Here is a 27,604-nt window from a genome sequence, read left to right as displayed (position 1 = left end):
ATAGGCACAGTATCTGTAACAGCTGGGAATGACAATGAAAAGGCGCACGTTGTTATATTAACACTGCCTCTATGGTATTATGTAAAGGGTTGTTTATTTTACATGGACCTGTTGCTACATTTGAAAGTTATCAAAACAATTTAGTTTAGGATATCTATATATAGTTGAAGTCGGAGGTTTACATACACCTTAGCCAAATATATTTAAACTCACTTTTTCACAATTCCTGATTTTTAATCCTAGTAAGAATTCCCTGTCTTAGGTCAGTTAGGATCACCACTATATTTTAAGAATGTGAAATGTCAATAATAGTAGAGTGATTGATTTATTTCAACTTTTATTTCTTACACCACATTCCCAGTGGGTCAGAAGTTTACATACACTCAATTAGTATTTGGTAGCATTGCCTTTAAATTGTTTAACTTTGGTCAAACGTTTCGGGTAGTCTTCCACAAGCTTCCCACAAGAAGTTGGGTGAAGTTTGGCCCATTCCTCCTGACAGAGCTGGTGTAACTGAGTCAGGTTTGTAGGCCTCCTTGCTCGCGCACACTTTTTCAGTTCTTCCCACAAATGTTCTATAGGATTGAGGTCAGGGCTTTGTGATTGCCACTCCAATACCTTGACTTTGTGGTCCTTAAGCCATTTTGCCACAACTTTGGAAGTATGCTTGGGGTCATTGTCCAATTGGAAGAGCCATTTGCGACCAAGCTTTAACTTCCTGACTGATTTCTTGAGATGTTGCTTCAATATATCCACAAAGTTTTCCTTTCTCATGATGCCATCTATTTTGTGAAGTGCACCAGTCCCTCCTGCAGCGAAGCACCCCCACAACATGATGCTGCCACCCACGTGCTTCACGGTTGGGATGGTGTTCTTCGGCTTGCAAGCCTTACCCTTTTTTCTCCAAACATAAAGATGGTCATTATGGCCAAACAGTTTTATTTTTGTTTCATCAGACCAGAGGATATTTCTCCAAAAAGTACGATCTTTGTCCCCATGTGCAGTTGCAAACACTAGTCTGTCTTTTTTATGGCTGTTTGGAGCAGTGGCTTCTTGCTGAGCAGGCTTTCAGGTTATGTCGATATAGGACTCGTTTTACTGTGGATATAGATACTTTTGTTTCCTCCAGCATTGATTTGCACTTTTCGCACCAAAGTACATTAATCTCTCGGAGACAGTAGGCGTCTCCTTCCTGAGCGGTGTGACGGCTGCGTGGTCCCATGGTGTTTTACTTGCGTACTATTGTTTGTATAGATGAACGTGTTACCTTCAGGTGTTTGGAAATTGCTCCCAAGGATGAACCAGACTTGTGGAGGCCTCCAATTTTTGTCTGAGGTCTTGGCTGATTTCTTTTGATTTTCCCACAATGTCAAGCAAAGAGGCACTGAGTTTGAAGGTAGGCCTTGAAATACATCCACAGGTACACACCCAATTGACTGAAAGTATGTCAATTAGCCTGTCAGAAGCTTCTAAAGCCATGACATCATTTTCTGGAATTTTCCAAGCTGTTTAAAGGCACATTCAACTTAGTGTACAGTCGTGGTCAAAGGTTTTGAGAATGACATATTCATTTTCACAAAGTCTGCTGCCTCAAAAGGTACATGGATTGGACTGCTGAGGACTGGGGTAAAGTCATTTTCTCTGATGAATCCCCTTTCCGATTGTTTGGGGCATCCGAAAGAAAGCTTGTCCGGAGAAGACAAGGTGAGCGCTACCATCAGTCCTGTGTCATCCCAACAATAAAGCATCTCGAGACCATTCATGTGTGGGGTTGCTTCTCAGCCAAGGGAGTGGGCTCCCTCACAATTTTGCCTAAGAACACAGCCATGAATAAAGAATGGTACCAACACATCCTCCGAGAGCAACTTCTCCCAACCATCCAGGAACAGTTTGGTGACGAACAAGGCCTTTCCAGCATGATGGAGCACCTTACCATAAGGCAAAAGTGATAACTAAGTGGCTCGGGGAACAAAACATTGATATTTTGGGTCCATGGCCAGGAAACTCCCCAGACCTTAATCCCATTGAGAACTTGTGGTCAATCCTCAAGAGGCGGGTGGACAAACAAAAACCCACAAATTCTGACAAACTCCAAGCATTGATTATGCAAGAATGGGTTGCCATCAGTCAGGATGTGGCCCAGAAGTTAATTGACAGCATACCAGGGCGGATTGCAGAGTTCTTGAAAAAGAAGGGTCAACACTGCAAATATTGACTCTTTGCATCAACTTCATGTAATTGTCAATACAAGCCTTTGACACTTATGAAATGCCTGTAATTATACTTCAGTATTCCATAGTAACATCTGACAAAAATATATAAAGACACTGAAGCAGCAGACTTTGTGGAAATTAATATTTGTATCATTCTCAACTTTTGGCCACGACTGTATGTACATTTACATTTTAGTCATTTAGCAGACGCTCTTATCCAGAGCGACTTACAGTAGTGAATGCATACATTTCTTACAATTTCATACATATCATACATTTTTTTCCTGTGCTGGCCCCCCGTGGGAATCGAACCCACAACCCTGGTGTTGCAAACACCATGCTCTACCAACTGAGCTACAGGGAAGGCTGTAAACTTCTAACCCACTGGAGTTGTGATAGTGAAATAATCTGTCTGTAAACAATTGTTGGAAAAATGACTTTTGTCATGCACAAAGTAGATGTCCTAAGATGACTTGCCAAAACTATAGTTTGTTAACAAGAAATTTGTGGAGTGGTTGAAAAACAAGTTTTAATGACTCCAACCTAAGTGGATGTAAACTTCTGACTTCAACTGTAAATTCATCAATTGCATTCTTCTCATGTTACTCTCTAGTCTACTGTCTTATTCATAGCTTCATTGCTTAGACGTTACTTTCTTGCAAACAAATGTCATCACCTATCCTTTTTTAAACCCCAATACAATACTCTGATATTAGTTAATTTATGGGTAGTGGACTAGTCTTTGGGGAACAGAATGCTTATACTGTATCTCTCAAGCATGGGCTATAGCCAGGAGAGATTGTGGAATTCCATGGGTTTAGATCAGTTTTGATTTAGGGAACCCACTTTCCTTGGCATATTTGAGAGTTGGGTTTGAGTTATAGTAATTCCATTAACATGTGGCTTTTAGTTTGTAAATGATCTCTCTCTGAACACACACTGACTATGGTAAAGTTAGTTTAATGTTGGATATCTCTATGGGTCTAGTTATGTAATGGGACAATATTTTCACATTTCATCCAGTTCGGTATTTGTTTTCAAACCTCACTGTTACAGCTTAAATTAAACATTTATTAAATTGCTATAATTCTTTGGTCCCTGGTCTACACACAATACCCCATAATGTCAAAATAGATTTTTTTATTTTGACAAATTAATAAAAAATGTAAAGCTGAAATGTCTTGACTCAATGAGTATTCAACCCTTTTGTTATGGCAAACCTAAATAAGGTCAGGAGTAGACATTTGCTAAACAAGTCACACAAGTTGCATGGACTCACTCTGTGCAATAATAGTTTTTAACGTGATTTTTGAATGACTACCTCATCTCTGTACCTGACACATACAATTATCTGTAAGGTCCCTCAGTCGAGCATTGAATTTCAAACACAGATTCACCCACAAAGACCAGGGAGGTTTTAGAATGCCTCGCAAAGAAGGGCCCCTATTGGTTGATTAAAAAAATACATTGAATATACCTTTGAGCATGGTGAAGTTACTAATTACACTTTGGATGGTATTAATACACCAAGTCACTACAAAGATAGACGTCCTTCCTAAATCAGTTGCCGGAAAGGAAGGAAACCGCTCAGAGTTTAATGGTTGTGATAGGAGAGAACTGAGGATGGCTCAACAACATTGTAGGTACCCCAAATACTGTACAGAATAAAAAATATTCCAAACATGCATCCTGTTTGCAACAAGGTACTAAAGTAATACAGCAGAAAATGTGGCAAAGCAATCAACTTTTTGTCCTGAATATGTTTGGTGCAAATACAACACATTACTGAGTACCACTCTACATATTTTCAAGCATAGTGGTGGCTGCATCATGTTTTGGGTATGCTTGTCATTGGCAAGGACTAGTTGTTTTTGTGGGGGATAAAAATAAACAATAGAGTTCAGCACAGGCAAAATCCTAGTGGTTGTCTGAATTCCAGAAGTCACTGGGAGAGGTATTCACCTTTCAGCAGGACAATAACCTTAAACACAAGGCCAAATCTACGTTGCATTTGCTTACCTTGAAGACAGTGAATGTTCCTGAGTGGCCAAGTTGCAGTTTTGATTTAAATCTACTTAAATCTATGGCAAGACTTAAATGGTTGTCTAGCAATGATCAACAACCACTTTGACAGAGCTTGAAGAATTTTGAAAAGTATAATGGGCAAATGTTGCACAATCCAGGTGTGGAAAGCTCTTAAACACACAGCTGTAATCGCTGCCAAAGGTGCTTCCACTCTAGGGTGTAAATACTTATGTAAATGAGATATTTCTGTTTAGCATTTTCAATAAATTTGCTAAAGTTTCTAAAAGCATGTTTTCACTTATGGTTTGTGTGTGTGTGTGTGTGTGTCTAGATGGGGAGAACCCCCCCCCCCCCCCCCCCCCCCCCAATTTAATCCGTTTTGAATTCAGGCTGTAACACAACAATGTGGAATAAGTCTAGGGGTATGAATACTTTCTGTAGGCACTGTGACGACATTAATTACAAAACTCAGTTTTGGAATCCACTCACCAAAATAATACTAATTTCACTTTTTTGTAAATTTTGGCACTGTAATGAATGTTTCTAACTAATATCGACGATACACAGGACATTTTCAACCAAATAAGTCGTTTTTTTTGCGTTGTTGCCCTTTAAATATAGAAAGTGTTACTGTTAATTGTTTTGTGTGTAAAGTAAAATTCTATACTTTAACTTTTTATTTATTTATTTTTTGATACTTTTTACCCCTTTTTTTTGTCCCCAATGATATTTAATTGGTAGTTAGTCTTGTCCCATCGCTGCAACTCCCGTACGGACTCAGGAAAGGCGAAGGTCGAGAGCTGTGTGTCCCCCGAAACACGACCCCACCGAGCAGCACTGCTTCTTGACACACTGCTCGCTTAACGCAGAAGCCAGCCAGCCGCACCAATGTGTCGGCAGAAACACCGTACAGCTGGTGATCGAAGTCAGCATGCATGCGCCTGGCTGCCACAAGGAGTCGCTAGAGCGCGATGGGACAAGGACATCCCAGCCGGCCAAACCCTCCCCTAACCAGGATGATGCTGGGCCAATTGTGCGCCGCCTCATGGGTCTCCCAGTCGTGGCCGGCTGCGACACAGCCTGAGATGGATCCCGGGTCTGTAGTGACGCCTCTAGCTCTGCGATGCTGTGCCTTAGAGCGCTGCGCTGTGTTTCTTATTGTTTCTTTCCTGAAGCCTTTATTTAAAATGTGGCCATAGTGTTGGGTTCTGTTCTTAATGCTAAACACCTCTCAGTCACAGGACTGACTTGTTATTTTAACTTTGCTTTGGTCTACTGCATCCTGAGACCTGTAAAACACTCTAGCTCTGACATTTCTCTGAAGATGGACAATGGCCTCGGACTGGCCAGGAATGTGAATTGAACACACACACACACACACACACACACACACACACACACACACTTGGGTGTGAGCAAACATGCACACATGCATTAAATCTCTTTTTCTTACTCACTCTCACATTCTATTTTTTTTTTCTTTTTTTTTTTTTCTTGCACACGCCTGTCACTCTGAGTTATTGGTTAATGCTGATAATTCAACTGAGTGATGTTAATACTAATTTGCGTTAATGAAAACTTGTTACCCTATTCCATTCTATTTTGTAGCTTTTAAGGTCAAGATCCAGCATGTAGGGACAGTCGCCAAACATAAACAATCAAGGCAAAATTGAATTACCCATATTAATGATGCGTGGTAATTTATAGAGTAGTGATATGGTATTTATTGAAGCAATGTTGGGATCGGATAATCATAATTTACGTTTTATTGTTGTATTATCACCTGTAGAGTGTGTGTGTGTGTGTGTGTGTGTGTGTGTGTGTGTGTGTGTTTGTTTTATTTTTTTATTTATTTTATTAATATGTTTTGTGTTCCAGGTGTGTGTGGCTGCTGTGGACCCCTGAGGCCCAGGTACAAACGCCTGGTTGATAACATCTTCCCAGAGGACCCCAAAGTGAGTATTTTACCTCTGTTACAAGATGTATTTGACAAGGCATTTTAATGACATTACTTCAATAACACATTCTTTGGTTATAGACATTTGTTTAAAATGTCAATCCTTTCCTGTAGTTTTTCCCTAGAATGAGTGGAAATGCCATCGAAGTAGCAAACACGACTGCCAAACAAACATTTCGGGAAACGTAGGTTATAATTTATAACAAAAGAGTATGTTGCCTCAAAGCTCATTTGACTTATCCAAATGATTTCCTTTTAGTTTCCAACCATCTTTAAAAATCTAAATTTGCCTATGACGCGTAAATGGCAAACACCATCTCATTATCATAATTAAATCTCAATATTACAAAAATTGCCTACAGCCCTAAACTGTCATGATGAACAATGGTCATCATCAGCTGACAGACCAATGTTAACACATCTAGCCCTAACCATTCCACTCTAACAGTTTATCATAGCGATAACAAGCCATTTACTAAATAGCTGTCACTACAACCAACTTGATAACACAAATAGGATTGTGTAGTAGTGCATGCATCCAAGCCCATTGTTACCCTAGTGCTTAGCTTGTTTTGGAGACCCTGTGTCACTGTTATGATGAGAAATTTGCCTGAAGTTCAAACACCATTTATGGTCAAAAGTAGTGCACTATGTCGGGAATAGGGTGCTATTTCGGACATTTCCCATAATTGGCCTGCCATAACGCGGCACGTAAACCGTTATGGTTTGACAAATCTATTTGTGTGACATCGCTTTTGATAACCTTGACACGACAACTTATTAACAGCTGTTTGAATCCTTGACCCTGTTTAATTAAAAAAGCAAAGTGTGTGTGTGTTTAGTATGCGGAATGACATACACAAGGGAGTCTCTTTTCGTTCTCTCTCACACTGTGTCTGTCTCTCTTAATCTCAGGGCCTTTAGTGTAAGAAAACAGGTGCAGGGGGAGTCAGAATGCTCAAATGGTCGCGACATTGTCAAATGAATTATCACTCAGAGCAGGTGCTGGAAATACTTTGGTGACATTACTCTGGGGACAGTCATTTTTTTCTTCCTCCCCCTTGTGTAAAATGTGTAGGCCACACAGCAAAGTCTCTTCTGTAGAAGTATCAGATACAATGAAGTATGTATGTATAATGCTTTATAACTCCCTTAATAATGCGTTATCACACTGACTGACTATAACCGTCCATAATAACTCATAAGTGGTTATAAAACTCAGTGTAAATATACGACTACAGTGCATAATGTAATATTATCTGAAAACAGACAAAATAGTACAGACATTAGGCCCTATAATACACTATTACGTAAAGTCAAAGGTTTATAAAGCACTTTGTTTATGTTTGCTTTTAAGTGAAGTGAGTCACGTAATTATAAAACACTAAAGCCTGATCATCTTGCCTGATGACTCACCCGGAATTTAGTTCCTCTACTCTATCGATTGCTACATACATTCGGTCTGAAACTGCCATCCTAGATGTAATTTTTGTGACTTCAAATTGAGGTGTGTTATACAATCAGAAAGGTCAGAATGTGTTCGTGTTCTAGAAATCGTCGGAGAGGGAGGCAAATCCATACTCATCGTGGAAAAGAAAGGTTTGCCGGAATGATGTGGATGGGTTGCCAGGCAAATTTTCCACAATAGAAAGAAAAATGCATGAGTTAGCTACCCTGGTAACATTTTATTTGACAGTGTCAATGTATGATATGGGCATTTAAGCGAAGCTGTACATGTAACTCATAAATGATGTTATACATATGTACTTCATAGAAAGTGTTAGCAAAATGGTTTCACTTTATGGTGCTCTTCCTCTCTCCTTTCGATTCACTATAGTAATAGTTCAATATTCCAACCAAGTTCTGAACAAACAGAGTAAAAACTCAAACGGACGACAAGAAAAAGCTCAAACCAAGTTTATTCACCCACTGTGTCAAACAGCTGCAAAGACGAAGCATGATGACACAAGCACATATATTTATAACCTCCTGCAAGGCGGGGTCAACTCCTTACACATATAGACAGCCAGTACATCTCTGTTGCTAGGCAGGAACTTAATTGGTTCCTCTCACTGGTGTAGTCATGACCCTGCCTGATGCTAGAACCTTCGTGGGCGTGGAAGTGAATGTTTTTGAGATAGGACTGTAGTAGGATCGTTGCGTTGGGCCCCTCTGGCCCCCGTCCCAGGGGTTTCTTTTCACTTCATCTGTTGTCTTGACCTCGAGCCGAATTCCTCGCTCCTCCCTGGTTCCGCAGCTGGCCTGCCTTATAAGAGACCAACTGCAGTATCTTGAATAGACCAACATATAATTGGAGGACACAGGATGTAATCTTTACTTGTCGTTTATTAGGAACTGATTTACACCACTATCTATCATGGAGACCAATAACCAACTAACTTTCTCTATTGCTCATAGAACAGTTACCAACCTAGGACTGGTGATAGCGCCACCTATTGGTTAGATGAGCCAGCATCATTTATCACTTGATAACACTGAATATTGCCCTTCGCCTCCCTCCTTGGAAACACGGGACATAATATGAACTTTCTGCACTTCCCCTTGTCTCACTCAGTAACTTTCCATACACTAAGATCCTATTCACCCTTCATTGACCCCAACATATACTTTCCTTATACATGTAAAGTAATCAATACATTTGAGTGTGGTACTATTAATAAGTATATTTCAGGCTAGAATCTAACACAGGGTCAGGGTCAATTCCACATGAGCTCAGTCATTTCATGAAGGGAATTCCCAGTCAATTAGTTGAATATGAATTAATTTCAGGAATTGACCCAGTTAAAATGTAATGGACCATATTCCATTACTATATAGTGAAGTATGTGCATAGTTAGGGTTGCAAAAGGAGAGCATGTTACTGGTAAATGTCAAAATTGACTAGTAAACTACCATATTGCTGGGAACTTAAAAGGATTTTAGATAACATTCATAACATGTAAAATATATGAAATAATAAGATGTTTTAATATGAAAAAAAAGAATGACAAAGCTGTAATAAAAATAACCAATCAACTAAATGAACACCAATGGTGTTTTTAATTTGAGGGTTTCGGTGTGAAGTATCCTAATGTTTTACACGCTTTGATTTATTTTATTATGTCTATGTCTTTGTTGTAAATGTTTTGGGGCCAAACTGGTGACAGTTCTTAAAGGCAATAGTTGGAAGGGTTGCAGAGTTAATAGCAAATTATATCATTGTTGATTAGACGCTTTTAAAAATTAATTAGGCTATTTTCTCTTGAACCATATGGTCTATCAGCTAGAAAGTCATGTAAATATGGACCCGGATATACAGATTGAGGGGATTTTTTTTTATATATATAAATGTTTTAAATCAAGTATAAATTAACAAAGTTTCCATAGATTGCCATAATTTTATTACAAAAAGGACATTTACAGTAACTTTGGTAAATTATCTGTAGTTTTGCAACCCTATGCATAGTGTACATTAGTGTCCACGGTCCAATATTGTATGTGTAGTATAATGTAATACTTTATATATAATGTATTTTTATTTAATATTGCGTGTTATCATTGTAATGGGCTTGGAGGACATGTAATGCAAACACACACACCCACACAGTATGTGTGGGATGGAGAATACATACTGATAGCGATGTGATTTGCCATAAAGAATGCATCCCAAATGGTACTCTATTCCCTTTATAGTGCATTACTTTTGAGCATAGCCCTATGCGACCCTTGCCAAAAGAAGTGCACTATATTGGGAATAGGGTGTTCTTTGGGATGCATCCAGAGCGTCAGGAGATCACAAGTTTAATGAAGACCCTCCCTCTACATCAGAGACAGACATCCATCTGAACACGCATGTTCCAGCGCGTGACAGTGTTTAATGATGTCTTAACCTCTGTGATTTACCTCTGAGCCTTGATTTAATACCTCAACTCTCAAACACTCTCTTCTCTCCCGTCCCCCTTCTGACCCAAACGTTAGCGGCTATATGATTTAAATTCAAGGACGACACTCCATAACTTCCACCGCCCACACATCGGGTTGACGTACAGTACCAGTCAAAAGTTTGGACACACCTACTCATTCCAGGTTTTTCTTTATTTTTATTATTTTCTACATTGTGGAATAATAGTGAAGACGTCAACACTATGAAATAACACATGGAATCATGTAGTAACCAAAAAAGTGTTCATTTAAACACATTTTATTTTTGAGATTCTTCAAAGTAGCCACCCTTTGCCTTGAGGACAGCTTTGCACACTCTTGGCATTCTCTCAACCAGCTTCATGAGGTTTGTCACCTGGAATGCATTTCAATTATCAGGTGTGCTTTTTAAAAGTAAATTGGTGGAATTTCTTTCCTTAATGCGCTTGAGCCAGTCAGTTGTGTTGTGACAAGGTAGGGGCGGTATACAGAAGATAGCCCTGTTTTGGTAAAAGACCAAGTCCATATTATGGCAAGAACAGCTCAAATAATCAAAGAGAAACGACAGTCCATCATTACTTTAAGACATGAAGGTCAGTCAATCTGGAACATTTCAAGAACTTTGAAAGTTTCTTCAAGTGCAGTCGCAAAACCATCAAGCGCTATGATGAAACTGGCTCTCATGAAGACCACCACAGGAAAGGAAGACCCAGAGTTACCTCTGCTGCAGAGGATAAGTTCATTAGAGTTACCAGCCTCAGAAATTGCAGCCCAAATAATGCTTCACAAATTTCAAGTAACAGACACATCTCAACATCAACTGTTCAGAGGAGAGTGCGTGAATCAGGCCTTCATGGTCGAATTGCTGCAAAGAAACCACTACTAAAGGACACCAATAAGAAGAGACTTGCTTGGTCCAAGAAACACGAGCAATGGACATTAGACCAGTGTAAATCTGTCCTTTGGGCTGATAAATCCAAATTTGAGATTTTTGGTTCCAACCGCCGTGTCTTTGTGAGAGGTGTGATTGTGTGGGGGTGCTTTACTGGTGACACTGTCTGTGATTTATTTAGAATTCAAGGCACACTTAACCAGCATGGCTACCACAGCATTCTGCAGCGATACACCATCCCATCTGGTTTGCGCTTAGTCCCACTATCATTTGTTTTTCAACAGGACAATGACCCAACACACGTCCAGGCTGCTTAAAACCTGTTGGGGACCCCTTCGAGATAGGATCCCGTTAACGAGATTGCTTGACAAGATAGCATGGCGCAATATTCAAAACAGCAAAAATCTAATCATTTCAATTTCTCAAACATGCGACTATTTTACACCATTTTATAGATAAACATCTCCTTAATCCAACCACGTTGTCCGATTTCAAAAAGGCTTTACGGCGAAAACATAGTGTTAGATTATGTTAGGAGAGTACATAGACAAAACATTACACACAGCCATTTTCAATGCAAGGACAAGCGTCACCAAAAGCAGAAAACCAGCTAAAATTATGCACTAACCTTTGACAATCTTCATCAGATGACACTCCTAGGGCATTATGTTAGAACAAAAAATGCATGTATTGTCTATCAAGTTCATATTTATATCCAAAAACCCCATTTTACATTAGCGCATGACGTTAACCTCTTACATCTAGATGTTCCGCTAGCGGAACACCTGCTCCAATATCCAATGATAGGCGTCGCGCGAATTACAAATTCCTCAAAAATACAAAAACTTCAATTTTTCAAACATATGACTATTTTACACCATTTTAAAGACAAGACTCTCCTTTATCTAACCACGTTGTCCGATTTCAAAAAGGCTTTACAACGAAAGCAAAACATTAGATTATGTCAGCAGAGTACCCAGCCAGAAATAATCAGACACCCATTTTTCAAGCTAGCATATAATGTCACAAAAAACAAAATCACAGCTAAATGCAGCACTAACCTTTGATGATCTTCATCAGATGACACGCCTAGGACATTATGTTATACAATACATGCATGTTTTGTCCAATCAAGTTCATATTTATATCAAAAACCAGCTTTTTACATTAGCATGTGACGTTCAGAACTAGCATTCCCACCGAACACTTCCGGTGAATTTACTAAATTACTCACGATAAACGTTCACAAAAAAACATAATTATTTTAAGTATTCTAGATACAGAACTCCTTTATGCACTCGCTATGTCCGATTTTAAAATAGCTTTTCGGTGAAAGCACATTTTGCAATATTCTGAGTAGATATCACGCCATCACAGGCTAGCTATTTTGACACCCACCAAGTTTGACCCTCACCAAACTCCGATTTACTATTAGAAAAGTTTGATTACCTTTCCTGTTCTTCGTCAGAATGCACTCCCAGGACTTCTACTTCAATAACAAATGTTGGTTTGGTTCCAAATAATCCATAGTTATATCCAAATAGCGGCGTTTTGTTCGTGCGTTCAAGACACTATCCAAGGGTGACGAAGGGTTACGCGCCCGACGTGTTTCGTGACAAAAATTCGAAATATTCCATTACCGTACTTCGAAGCATGTCAACCGCTGTTTAAAATAAATTTTTATGCCATTTTTCTCGTAAAAAAGTGATAATATTCCGACCGGGAGTGGTTGTTTTCGTTCAAAGAGAGAGAAAGTAAACATGGAGTCGACTCGTGCACGCGCCTCAGTCTCATAGTACCGACCACTATCCAAACGCGCTAATGTTGTCAAGGCAAAGGGTGGCAACGCTAAAGCTGTCAAGGCAAAGGGTGGCAACTTTGAAGAATCTAAAATATATTGAAATTAGTTTAACACTTTTTTGCTTACTGCATGATTCCATGTATTTCATAGTTTAGATGTCTTCACTATAATTCCTCAATGTAGAAAATGGTACAATTTAAGAGAAACCCTTGAATGAGTTGGTGTGTCCAAACATTTGACTGGTACTGTGTTGGAATTGGGGGTATTTTCAGTGTTGTTGAATTGGACATTTCTCATGAATTGAAAGTCAATTTTTAATTCCCTGTCCAATTCAAGTGCTGATTGGGCTATAATTATTTTAAAGATGGCAGAATCTGCTTTTCGAACTGCCTTCCCTGAAAATGACTTGCTTGCCCACCCTTATGGTATTACTACTTCGCTGAATTCCGATTCTCCACTCATCTTCCTGATTTGTTCACTCCGCTCATGGATTTCAATTGCTGTAAATTTAAGCTAGAGGGATTTTCCACCCTATATCTTACACTATTCCATTCCTTTGTAATCCATGAGGGGGACTGAACAAGTGCATTATGTTTATTATGGCACACCGTAAAACAAAAACAACAAACCTCTCCTTTTACCTCAGTTTTTGACAATGTTCTTACGATTGGTGCTTCTGTAACCCCTTGTGTACTACTCTTTCAGGATGGCCTGTCTAAGTCAGACATGGAGAAGCTCACCTTCTATGCGGTTTCAGCCCCGGAGAAGTTGGACAGGATTGGGGCCTACCTGGCGGAGCGACTGAGCCGAGATGTGGTCCGCCACCGCTACGGGTAGGTGACCTTTGAGTGACCATTGACCTTGAAACAACCCCTACCCCAATAAACTAATTAACTGTCTTCTTGTGGCCTCTTCATCAAATAATTATTATTTTCATTTACATTAAGTATATCGTGTATTTCCAAAATTTTACAGCAACAAATAACCTTCAGTTCATTATAATTTCATGTCTTATCAAATTTAAGACAACCAATATATACATTCACTCAATAAAAAATGTATTTTCCAAATGGTCTTTCTAAAAACAATGGTATATTGTCCTTTTAATGCAGGGAAACTTAAATCTGTTTTACCTCATTTTTACCAGCGTGTTAAATGTACAACCAGAGGGAAAAACTCTAGACCACCTTTACTCCACACACAGAGATGTGTACAAAGCTCTCATTCGCCCTCCATTTGGCAAATCTGATCATAATTATATCCTCCTGATTCCTGCTTACAAACAAAACTAAAGCAGGAAACACCAGTGACTCGTTCAATACAGTAGGGGTCAGATGACTCAGATGCTAAGCTACAGGACTGTTTTGCTAGCACAGACTGGAACATGTTTCGGCATTCTTCCGATGGCATTGAGGAGTACACCACATCAGTCACTGGCTTCATCAATAAGTGCATCGATGACATCGTCCCCACAGTGACCATACTTACATACCCCAACCAGAAGCCATGGAATATTTTTCAGCACAATATCTTGAATTGTTGGCACAATATTCATTCATTTTTTGTACAGTCACTAGTGAAAGTTTCTAAAATATTTTTTTCTACCTGATCCACTTCTTCAAAGTAAACAAATAAATAAAATTATACATGTATACAGTGCCTTCAGAAAGTATTCAGACCCCTTGAATATTTCCACATTTTGTAGGCTTACAGCCTTATTCTAAAATGTATTAAATTGTTTTTTCCCCCTCATCAATCCACACACAATAATGATTAAGCAAAAACTGGTTTGTAGAAATTTTGACTAATTTATAAAAAATGTAAAACTGAATTCAGACCCTTTACTCAGTACTTTGTTGGAGCATCTTATGCAGTGATTACAGCCTCGAGCCTTCTTGGGTATTACGCTACAGGCTTGGCACACCTGTATTTGGGGAGATTCTCCCATTTGTTCTCTGCAGATCCTCTTAACCTGTCAGGTTGAATGTGGAGCACCGCTGCACAGCTTTCCACACCTGGATTGTGTAGAATTTATTATTTTCAATATTCTTAAAGCTCTGTCAAATTGGATGTTTATCATTGCTGGACAACCATTTTCAGGTCTTACCATAGTCTTGAAAATCTAACTCGGCCACTCAAACATTCACTGTCTTCTTGGTAAGCAACTCCTGTGTAGATTTGTCCTTGTGTTTTAGATTGTCCTGCTGAAAGGTGAATTTATCTCCCAATGTCTGGTGGAAAGCAGACTGAACCAGGTTTTCTTCTAGGATTTTGCCTGTGCTTAGCTCAATTACATTTTTTATCCTGAAAAACTCCCCAGTCTTTATCAATTACAAGCATACCCATAACATGATGTAGCCACCACTATGCTTGGAAATATGGAGGGTTGTAATCAGTAATGTGTTGTATTGTATTTTCCCCAAACTCCTTGCTCCGGCCAAATGAAATGCCACGCCCATGGACGTTAGTTTCTTCTCTGCAATGAGTCTGGATCTGAGTACTTCCTCTACTATTTCTAGAACACAAACACATTTTAACCATTCTGATTGGTCCCAGAAATACTGATGGGTTGGGCCAGAGATGGAACACATTTGGGTAATGCGGCATTTAGAAAATGTGTCATTGGCTTTGATACTCTGATTGATTGGTTAGAGATTTTCCAATCTCTGATGACTTAATTTTGTACAACACCTCTCATTTTGACATCACCACAGACTACTTCAACGATGGTAGTCTCAGACTGAATTATGTAGCAACAAACAGAGCAGTGGAAGAATTCAGTTTGAGTCGTTAGGCAACCAGAATGGCTACTCTGCTACCTGAACCATTTTATATTTTATAAATATACTGAAAATAATTAACACTGTTGACCCATGCAGGTACGTGGTCATCGCCATGGAGGCTCTGGACCAGCTCCTGATGGCCTGTCACTCCCAGAGCATCAAGCCCTTTGTGGAGAGCTTCCTCCACATGGTGGCCAAGCTGCTGGAGTCCCAGGAGCCAGACCTGCAGGTCCTGGGGACCAACTCGGTAAGTAACACCCCATTGTCCTCTGTGGCTCAGCTGCTAGACCATGGCACTTGCCACGTAAGGATTGTGGGTTCGATTACTGCTGGGACCACCCATATGGAAATGTATGCACACATGACTGGAATTCGATTATAGAAATACAGTACCTTCAGAAAGTATTCACATCTCTTGACTTTTTCCACATTTTATTACATTGCAGCCTTATTCTAAAATGGATTTAAAAAAATCCTCATCAATCTACACACAATACCCCATAATAACAATTCAAAAGCAGTTTTTTGAAATATCACATTTACTTAAGTATTTAGACCCTTTCCTCAATGCTTTGTTGAAGCACCTTTGGCAGCGATTACAGCCTCGAGTCTTCTTGGGTATGACACTACAAGCTTGGCACACCTGTATTTGGGGAGTTTCTCCCATTCTTCTCTGCAGATCCTCTCAAGCTCTGTCAGGTTGGATGCGGAGCGTCGCTGCACTGCTATTTTCAGGTCTCTCCAGAGATGTTCAATCGGGTTCTAGTCTGGGCTCTGAATGGGCCACTGAAGAACATTCAGAGACTTGTCCCGATGCCACTCCTGCGTTGTCTTGGCTGTGTGCTTAGGGTCGTTGTCCTGTTGGAAGGTGAAGGAAGTATCTTGGTGGATTCCAAACTTCTTTTTAAGAAGAATTGAGGCCTCTGTGTTCTTGGGGACCTTCAATGCTGCAGACATTTTTTGGTACCTTTCCCAGATCTGTGCCTCGACACAATCCTGTGTCTGAGCTCTACGGACAATTCCTTCGACCTCATGGCTTGGTTTTTGCTCTGACATGCACTGTCAACTCTGGGACCTTATGTAGACAGGTGTAAGTCTTTCCAAATCATGTCCAATAAATTGATTTTACCACAGGTGGACTTCAATCAAGTTGTAGAAACATCTCAAGGATGATCAATGGTAACAGGATGCACCTGAGCTCAATTTCGAGTCTCATGGCAAAGGGTCTGAATACTTAAGTTATTTCTGTTTTTGAAAATGTCTAAACCTGTTTTCGCTTTGTCATTATGGGGTATCGTGTGTAGAGAAAAAAACGACTAACTGTAATATCTTGATTAGATAAGTATCCACACCCCTGAGTCAATACATGTTAAATCCACTTTGAGGGTCTCCCGAGTGGCGCAGTGGTCTAAGGCACTGCATCGCAGTGCTAGCTGTGCCACTAGAGATTCTTGTTTCGAGTACAGGCTCTGTCGCAGGACCATGGGGCGGCGCACAATTGGCCCAGCGTCATCCGGGTTAGGGGAGGGTTTGGCCGGCAGGAATGTCCTTGTTCTAATACGCATTAGTGACTCCTGTGGCGGGCCGGGGCGCAGTACACGCTGACACAGTCGTCAGGTGGACGGTGTTTCCGCCGACACGTTGGTGTGGCTGACTTCCGAGTTAAGTGTGCATTGTGTCAAGAAGCAGTGCGGCTTGGTCGGATTGTGTTTCGGGGGATGCACGGCTCTCAACCTTCGCCTCTCCCGTGTCCATACGGGAATTGCAGCAATGAGACAAGACTGTCACTACCAATTGGATACCACGAAAATTGGGGAGACAAAGGGGGTAAAGAAGCTGTGAGTCTTTCTGGGTAAGTCTCTAAGAGCTTTGCACACCTGGATTTTACAATATTTGCACATTATTCTTTAAGTAATACTTCAAGCTCTTTGAAGTTGGTTGTTGATCATTGCTAGGCAGTGGTTTACAGGTCTTGCCATATATTTTACATAACAAAGGGGTTTAATACTCGACATGTCAGCTTTTCATTTTTTATTAATTTGAAAAAATTCCTAAAACATAATTCCACTTTGACATTTTGGGGTTTGGGTTTATTTTTTTTATTTTTATTTCACCTTTATTTAACCAGGTAGGCCAGTTGAGAACAAGTTCTAATTTACAACTGCGATCTAGCCAAGAGAAAGCAAAGCAGTGCGACAAAAACAACACCACAGAGTTACACATGGAATAATCAAACGTACAGTCAATAACACAATAGAAAATCTCTATACAGTGTTTGCAAATGAAGAATGGAGGTAAGGCAATAAATAAGCCATAGTGGCGAAGTAATTACAATTTAGCAATTAACACTGGAGTGATAGATGTGCAGATGAGGATGTGCAAGTAGAGATACTGGTGAGAGCAGAGAAGAACAAACAAATATATGTATATATATATATATATATATATATAGGTAGGTAGGTAGGTAGGTAGGTAGGTAGGTAGGTAGGTAGGTGGGTGGGTGGGTGGGTGGGTGGGTGGGCTATTTACAGATGGGCTGTGTACAGCTGCAGCGATCGGTAAGCTGCTCTGACAGCCACTGCTTGAAGTTAATGAGAGAGATAAGTCTCTTACTTCAGTGATTTCTGCAATTCGTTCCAGTCATTGGCAGCAGAGAACTGGAAGGAAAGGCGGCCAAAGGAGGTGTTGGCTTTGGGGTTGACCAGTGAAATATACCTGCTGGAGTGCGTGCTACAGGTGGGTGTTGCTATGGTGACCAGTGAGCTGAGATAAGGCAGAGCTTTACCTAGCAAAGACTTATAGATGACCTGGAGCCAGTGGGTTTGGCGACAAATATGTAGCGAAGACCAGCCAACGAGAGCATACAGGTCGCAGTGGTGGGTAGAAAATGGGGCTTTGGTGACAAAACGGATGGCACTGTGATAGACTACATCCAATTTGCTGAGTAGAGTGTTGGAGGCTATTTTGTAAATGACATCGCCAAAGTCCAGGATCGGTGGGATAGTCAGTTTTGTTTTACGAGGGTATGTTTGGCAGCATGAGTGAAGGAGGCTTGGTTGCGAAATAAGTAGCCGATTCTAGATTTAACTTTGGATTGGAGATGCTTAATATGAGTCTGGAAGGAGAGTTTACAGTCTAGCCAGACACCTAGGTATTTATAGTTGTCCACACATATATAAGCCAGTGACACAATCTTAATTTAATCCATTTTAAATTCAGGCTGTAAAACAAATGTGGAAAAAGTCCAAAGGTGTGAATACTTTCTGAAGCCACTGTTAGAAGGAATGCAAAATAAACTGCCATATGGATTGAATTTGAATGATTTGTCATTTCATTGGGATTCAAACATGTGTTTAGGACCATGGTTGAAAGACTGTTCGAATGAAATGTACCTCACTCATGCAATTCTTGAATGGGGAGTTATTTTATGGAAATGTATGGGAACATTTAAATAGTTATAGTTTAGAAAGATTTTAAAGAATGTGAAGTTCTTTAAAACGTTAGTACATCACTGGGGCTGAGCTCCCTGCCATCCAGGACTTCTATATCAGGCGGTGTGAAAGGAAGTCCGGAAAAGTCATTAAAGACTCCAACCACCCAAGCCATAGACTGCCATGCAGAAGCAGAGAGAACAAGCGATACCGGTGCAACAAGCAGACCTGCCAACGTGCACACATTTTCCGTGCCAACTACGCAATTCTCTGTCCATGTACGCAGGTACGAGATCGAAGTTAAAGGTACGCAGAAATGAATAGGGCCTGATTAATTATTGTTATTGTATCTTTTTTTAAACATTTTAATAAAAAATAAATCCACTGTGTAAATTTAACATCCCGATTCTCGAGCTACAACACACAGACATGTACAGAGTTTGTGCCAACGGACATGGAGAATGATATATAATTATTAGACGTTGCTACCCCGTGTCTGCCCCTCCTCCTGTTTGTTGTGATGCTGAGATTGCCGACTGTCAGCTGTACGTAGACACATGGACAAATCCCTTTTCGACTCTGTGTGTTGTGGAAAGGTAAACACTAATTGTTTCAAGCTAACATGAACGAACATAAGATGGACATTCAGTGGGCTCTAAAGTACCAGCAGTTCACTCACATTTGCTAGTGAAAGAAATTAAATGCAAATACGAAAAATAACTGGTCGCATTTGTGCGAGTGTGATATACATTTAATTCTGCGTCCCATTAGTTGTATTTTCCACGTAACATTACGAGGATCACGCAACCTGATAGACAATAACTGTAATTATGATCCACGTCACAAAAAGCATTACAAAAGTATAATCAAATATAAACATCTTGTCATTAAATGGAGTCGGGAGTTTAGAAGACTGCGCGATGAAGAATGAATGGGTGTCTGGTATCAGCTATAGAGGCAATGCTTCTAAAATGCCTTTGGACTAGATTTGAGATTTTATCAATTTCGAAAATCTGAAATTATGTATGCGCTGCAAAGAAAATCCATTAGGGCAGAGTCTGGTGAACATGCGCACGGATCAGGCCTGGGGAGAAATCGGCACAATGAAAGGGGGGGGGCAGCCTGGTCTACCCCGATGCCCTGCTGTGTAAGGCTAAATCTGCTTGCTACCAGGCAAATTTATCTAGGAAATGATTTCCTGAACATTTGAAGGTCTCCAGAAGATTTTTTTTTTTCTCCAGAAGATTTTGTTTCCTATCATAGCTTTTGGTTTTTATTATGGAAAACATGTTTATTTGATGCTGCTGCTCTGCTTCAAATATTTGTTCTTATCATATCCGAGTTAAAAAAAAAAATAAGACGTTTGTACCGAAACAAATTATTTGTTTAATAAAATAAAAAAACTCAAAGTATAAAGGCCCTTTGTGGGTTCTTTCTAATTACATCTTGTTAATGACGTTTACCATATGTGTAAATGGAATGCTGTCAAGAAAGTATTCAAACCTTTTTATAGTCTTGATTTGATACAATTCTATAATTGCGATCAGACTCACAAACAACATGCGCACGAGCGTGCGGTCTCCAATTTGTAAAAAGTTGGACGGTTGGCACGTCTGAAAAAGTCTGACAGGCAACTGGGAACTGTTAGCAGTTGATGTTATTCTTCAATAACACAGACCCCAAAGCAAATCAGGGGAGAATAAAAAATATTCAAAGAGAAAAAATCATAGTTATGCTTAGATGTTCATTATTTCCTGTCCTTAATTGTTTCTCCTCTGAACAAAGAGACGTAGATGTAGTTTATAACCCAACTCTAGCCTGTGGTTGACCAATTTAGAATTCCTTACAGTATAATTGGGCTAACAAGTATCCCATTTCAGGCTCAATGAATAGACAATTTGAATCAATGAGAACTTTCCACATGTAGCTATGAGTCCCAGACTGAAATTCCTCTTGTGTCCCTAACCCATTCACTTCCCCATTACAGAAAAACAACTATTTCCATTGATCATTAATTCCCTCTTGACCTTTAGTCCTCTGCGTTGTGTATTTATCTTCAAATATTCTTACACTCCCCCTTAGACCATTTTACTAAGAAACATACTTAAAATGTATGTAAAACATGAAAAAATAGACAGTATAAAAAACATTAGCAGTAAGCATAAAATCATTCACATTAAACACCTTGCATTTCTATAAAACACAAAGGGCATATTTTACTTGCTGTTGCAATAATAAATAGATTTCCCACAAAGTTATAGAAAATAGGTTAACAGGTGTGGTGATGATACCCCATACGATTCCTTCCACATCCTGTATTAGGAGGAAACGCACAAAAAAGAATTGTCTGCAAGACAATTTGACCCCCCCCACCTGGATTCGGTCTTATGTAGCAACATTTGAATTTCTGTTTTTTACATTGGATAAAACTAGAGACTACAACATGGTACAGTTGAAGTCGGAAGTTTACATCCACTTAGGTTGGAGTCATTAACTTGTTTTTCAACAACTCCACAAATTTCATGTTAACAAACTTTAGTTTTGGCAAGTCGGTTAGGACATCTACTTTGTGCATGACACAAGTAATTTTTCCAACAATTGTTTATAGAGAGATTACTTAACTTATAATTCACTGTATCACAATTCCAGTGCGTCAGAAGTTTACATACACTTCGTTGACTGTGCCTTTAAATGCAGTTTTTCACAATTCCTGACATTTAATCCAAGTAAAAATTCCCTGTCTTAGGTCAGTTAGGATCCCCACTTTATTTTAAGAATGTGAAAATTAGAAGAAATCAGCCAAGACCTCAGAAAAATGATTGTAGACCTCCACAAGTCTGGTTCATCCTTGGGAGCAATTTCCAAATTCCTGAAGGTACCACGTTCATCTGTAGAAACAATAGTACCCAAGTATAAACACCATGGGACCACGCAGCCGTCATACCGCTCAGGAAGGAGATGCGTTCTGTCTCCTAGAGATGAACGTACTTTGGTGCAAAAAGTGCAAATCAATCAATCCCAGACCAACAGCAAAGGACCTTGTGAAGATGCTGGAGGAAACGGGTACAAAAGTATCTATATCCGCAGTAAAACGAGACCTATATCGACATAACCTGAAAGGCCACTCAGCAAGGAAGAAGCCACTGCTCCAAAACCGCCATGAAAAAGCCAGACTACGGTTTGCAACTGCACATGGGGACAAAGATCGTACTTTTTGAAGAATTGTCCTCTGGTCTGATGAAACAAAAATAGAACTGTTTGGCCATAATGACCATCGTTATGTTTGGAGGAAAAAGGGGGAGGCTGAAGAACACCATCCCAACCGTGAAGCACGTGGGTAGCAGCATCATGTTGTGGGGGTGCTTTGCTGCAGGAGGGACTGGTGCACTTCACAAAATAGATCATGAGAATGGAAAATTATGTGGATATATTGAAGCAGCATCTCAAGACATCAGTCAGGAAGTTAAAGCTTGGTTGTAAATGGGTTTTCCAGATGGACAATGACCCCAAGCATACTTCCAAAGTTGTGGCAAAATGGCTTAAGGACCACAAAGTCAAGGTATTGGAGTGGCCATCACAAAGCCCTGACCTCAATCCTATAGAAGATTTGTGGGCAGAACTGAAAAGGCGTGTGTGAGCAAAGAGGCCTACAAACCTGACTCAGTTACACCAGCTCTGTCAGGAGGAATGGGCTAAAATTCACCCAACTTATTGTGGGAAGCTTTTTTTGGTCCTCCAATAATCCGTATCGGCGTTAAAACATCTACATCGGTTGACCTCTAGTGTGTCTGTGTGTGAGAGAACAGGTGCACAGATGGAGAAAGTAACAGTCAATTGGTGATGAACGAGCTGTCTTACCGTAGAAGGCTTGGCTGGCTGTGTGTTGTAAATTGGGTCATAAATGTTTGGCTGGATAGAACTGAATAATTATTTTATTATTTGAATTATCATCCTCCTCTCTTCTCTAGTTTGTCCTTCAAAATAAAAAATAAAGCTGTGATTTTAGAATGTGTCTCCTTGAGAATAGACTCAGTTCAGTTCTGTCTTTTTGAAAGGAGACAATTTAGGAAAAGAAACACCAGTGAACAGGTTTTTTTTCTCAGTATCAGGTCATCACCATACTGTCCTCGCAGGAGTCCTCAGAATTGAACAATTACAGCTTTTTAAAAAAAAATTTTTTAAACGAGGGCTGAAATGAGGAAATGTATCACAGAGAGAGGGAAGAAGATAAGACTTGAGAGGAAAGCGTGAAGAAGCAATATAGCTCGAAGCAGAAATCCTTTTTCTGCAAGGTCACTCTGTTCCCAAGCAAGGACATCTAAAAACGGGGGTCTGTTGCGCTTACCGTCCACAAACTGACACAATATACTGTTTTTAAGAATCTCACAACACATTTATTTCTTTTTTACACGGATGCACTGTATACAGTTTTACAAACAATTGTTTGCTCAATTCCCCCACGCTAGAGACAGTGTTTTTGTCCAATTTTACATTTATTTGATCATTGTTGCAATAAATGTGTTTTTGCTAATCAGCGTGGACCGAAGGTTGTGGCTATGTTTTACTCTTAAGCATTCTAAAAATGACTGAGAAGTTGCTATGTTTTTCTTCTTGGCACTGCCGCCTGTTAATTTGAGCCTGGTAACAGAGCCGGTTGTTTTAGATGTGAAAGCCAATGAATTACTTATGTGTGGTATAGAGGCTGACTGAGGAGAGGGAGGAAAGAGGGTGTGGGTGGTAGGCTAGAGACTGCCTTTATGTGAGAGCCATGTTAATGGAATGTTCCCTTATGGCACAGGCTAAAACACCGAAGTGGTCTCTCTTTAATTTGGTTTTGTACTTCTCATGGTTTCCCTACCATTTTAGCCAGTTAGAAAATTAGCTAAGCATCCATGTTTGTTTTGTTCGCTTGGACTTGGTTTTGTGACCAAATTATATAACCTATCACCAGATTTAAATGAAAATTCTGGGAGGAGTAGGCATATCCTAAACAGAAAATTTGACAGACTAAAACATAAAACTGCTTGTTTCTTTCATCTTTACACATTTTAATAAATATAGGCCTATTCCTCTGAGATTACAAAATGTGAAAGTTGTATATACATGTAGGTGTTTGTATTGTATGTTAGAATACATACATATGTGTGATGTATCCGAATGTTTGGTGTATGTTCGGTATATTTGTATTAAGTTATTTAACGACATAGCACCTGAAACTGTTAATGAAGGCAATGTGAAAACTCACTACAAATTTCCGAGAAGTGACAATTGAAAAGGATCTATATCCTCCCTGTTCGTTTCGATAGAAGAGCCACAGTCGACTTGGTACACAGACAGACACATGTAGTCATTGAGTCAGTCACACAAGTGAGCTTGTTCATGCTATATTCATAACCACAGGGCAGTCATCCGCACCGCGTGTCTTATGGATACAACAAAGTTACGATGGTGTGACCCGGGGTACCTGTGTTTGCCCTCGTTCACGCTTTGCTCCCATCTTTGGCTGATTAGGCTGCTACTGATAGCCCTACTTCTATTTTCAGTGTCTTTCACTTCCTGGCCCAAGTTTCCAAACTGAGGAATGGAGACATCAAATTTTATTGGTCACATACACATGGTTAGCAGATGTTAATGTGAGTGTAGTGAAATGCTTGTGCTTCTAGTTCCGACTGTGCAGTAATATCTAACAAGTAATCCAACAATTTCACAACAACTACCTTATACACACAAGTGTAAAGGAATGAATAAGAATATGTACTTAGAAATATATGGATGAGCGATGGCCGTGCGGCATAGGCAAGATGCTGCAGATGGTATAGACTACAGTATATACATATGAGATGAGTAATGTAGGGTATGTAAACATTATATAAAGTGCCATTGTTTAAAGTGACTAGTGATACATTTATTAGATCCAATTTTTTTATTATGAAAGTGGCTAGAGATTTGAGTCAGTATATTGGCAGCAGCCACTGTGTTAGTGATGTCTGTTTAACAGTCTGATGGCCTTGAGATAGAAGCTGTTTTTCAGTCTCTCGGTCCCAGCTTTGATGCACCTGTACTGACCTCGGCTTCTGGATGATAGCGGGGTGAACAGGCAGTGGCTCGGGTGGTTGTTGTCCTTGCTGATCTTTTTGGCCTTCCTGTGACATCGGGGGCTGTAGGTGTCGTGGAGGGCAGGCAGTGTGTCCTCGGTGAGGCGGTGGGCAGACAGCACCACCCTCTGGAGAGCCTTACGGTTGTGGATGGAGCAGTTGTCTTACCAGGCGGTGATACAGCTCGACAGGATGCTCTCGATTGTGCATCTGTAAAAGTTTGTGTGTTTTAGGTGACAAGCCAAATTTCTTCAGCCTCCTGAGGTTGAAGAGGTGCTGTTGCTCCTTCTTCACCAAGCTGTCTGTGTGGGTGGACCATTTCAGTTTGTCCGTGATGTGTACTATCGTGTTAAATGCTGAGCTGTAGTCGATGAACAGCATTCTTACATAGATATTCCTCTTGTCCAGATGGGTTAATGCAGTGTGATTGCGATTGCGTCGTCTGTGGACTTATTGGGGCGGTAAGCAAATTGGAATGGGTCTAGGGAGTCAGGTAGGGTGGAGGTGATATGATCCTTGACTAGTCTCTCAAAGCACTTCATGATGATGGAAGTGAGTGCTACGTGGCGGTAGTCATTTAGCTCAGTTACCTTAGCTTTCTTGGGAACAGGAACAATGGTGGCCCTCTTGAAGCATGTGGGAACAGTAGACTGGGATAGGGATTGATTGAATATGTCCATAAACACACCAGCCAGCTGGTCTGCGCATGCTCTGAGAACACGGCTAGGGATGCCGTCTGGGCCGGAAGGCTTGCGAGGGTTAACACGTTTAAATGTTTTACTCAAGTTGGCCGCGGTGAAGGAGAGCCCGCAGGTTTTGGTTGCGGGCTGTGTCAGTGGCACTGTATTGTCCTCAAAGCGAGCAAAGAAGTTGTTTAGTTTGTCTGGGAGCAAGACGTCGGTGTCCGACGGGGCTGGTTTTCTTTTTGTAATCAGTGATTGACTGTAGACCCTGCCACATACGTCTCGTGTCTGAGCCGTTGAATTGGAACTCTACTTTGTCTCTATACTGATGCTTAGCTTGTTTGATTGCCTTGCGGAGGGAATAGCTACACTGTTTGTTTTCGGTCATGTTTGCGGTCGCCTTGCTATGATTAAATGCAGTGGTTCGCGCTTTCAGTTTTGCGCGAATGCTGCCATCAGTCCACGGATTCTGGTAGGGGAAGGTTTTAATAGTCACTGTGGGTACAACCTCACCAATGCACTTGCTAATAAACTCACTCACCGAATCAGTGTATACATCAATGTTGTTGTCTGAGGTATCCGGAACATATCCCAGTCCACGCGATCGAAGCAATCTTGAACCGTGGAATCCGGTTGGTCGGACTAGCGTTGAACAGACCTGAGCACGGGCGTTTTCTGTTTAAGTTTCTGTCTATAGGCTAGGAGCAACAAAATTGAGTTATGGTCAGATTTGCTGAAAGGAGGGCGAGGGAGGGCTTTGTATGCGTCGCGGAAGTTAGAGTAGCAATAATCCAGGATGCTGCCAGCCCGGGTCGCGCATTCGATATTGTGATAAAATGTATGGAGCCTTGTTTTCATATTCGCTTTATTAAAATCCCCAGCGACAATAAATGCAGCCTCAGGATATATGGTTTCCAGTTTACATAGAGTCCAATGAAGTTCTTTCAGGGCCATCGAGGTGTCTGCTTGGGGGGGATATACAAGGCTGTGATTTATAATCAAAGATAATTCTCTTGCTAGATAATGCGGTTGGCATTTGATTGTAAGGAATTCTAGGTCAGGTGAACAAAAGGACTTGAGTTCCTGTATGTTGCTATCACACCATGACTCGTTAATCATAAGGCATACACCCCCGCCCTTCTTCTTACCAGAGAGATTTTGTTTCTGTCGGCACGATGCTGAAGACACCGGGTGGCTGTACCGATAACGTATCCCGAGTGAGCCATGCTTCCGTGAAACAGAGAATGTTACAATCTCTGATGTCTCTCTGGAAGGCAACCTTTGCTCTAATTTCATCTACCTTGTTGTCAAGAGACTGGACTTTGGCGAGTAGTATTCTCGGGATCGGTGAGCGATGTGCCCGTCTACGGAGCCTGACCAGAAGACCGCTCCGTCCACCCCTTCTGCGGCGCCGCTGTTTTGGGTCACCTACTGGGATCCGATCCATTGTCCTGGGTGGTGGTCCAAACAGAGGATACGCTTCGGGAAAGTCGTATTCCTGGTTGCTCTTATATCGAATATCTCTTCCCGGCTGTGTGTAATAAGACTTAAGATTTCCTGGGGTAACAATGTAAGAAATAATACATAAACAAACGAAATACTGCATAGTTTCCTACGAACGCGAAGCGAGGCGACCATCTCTGTCGGCGCCATCTCGTGAGGAATGGAGACTTGGTTTCCAAACTGAGGAATGGAGACTTGGTTTCCAAACTGAGGATGGTCCTGCTTTATTTGAAGTGCATCTAACAAAGGCTTCATAAATCCTTCAAATAGGCTTCATAAGCACTACATAGATGCTTCACA

At 40.5% G+C, this 27,604-nt stretch overlaps 1 protein-coding gene across 4 annotated transcripts in view; it reads left to right on the top strand.

The window, feature by feature from the left end:
* efr3a (EFR3 homolog A (S. cerevisiae)) overlaps positions 1-27,604 on the top strand; it is a 243,809-nt gene that overhangs the window by 46,763 nt on the left and 169,442 nt on the right. For all 4 annotated transcript variants that reach the window (XM_029703945.1, XM_029703942.1, XM_029703944.1 and 1 more), the window contains 3 exons: positions 6,117-6,193; positions 13,515-13,642; positions 15,689-15,839. In XM_029703945.1, coding sequence (XP_029559805.1) covers positions 13,536-13,642; positions 15,689-15,839 — 258 coding nt within the window. In that variant the 5' untranslated portion in view covers positions 6,117-6,193; positions 13,515-13,535. The remainder of the gene's footprint in view (positions 1-6,116; positions 6,194-13,514; positions 13,643-15,688; positions 15,840-27,604) is intronic.

This window comes from Salmo trutta, chromosome 21 (genome assembly GCF_901001165.1).
Source record: "Salmo trutta chromosome 21, fSalTru1.1, whole genome shotgun sequence".
In the NCBI taxonomy this organism is placed as follows: domain Eukaryota; kingdom Metazoa; phylum Chordata; class Actinopteri; order Salmoniformes; family Salmonidae; genus Salmo; species Salmo trutta.
The sequence above is the reverse complement of the archived record's forward strand: the minus strand, read 5'-3'. Positions and strand labels throughout refer to the sequence as shown.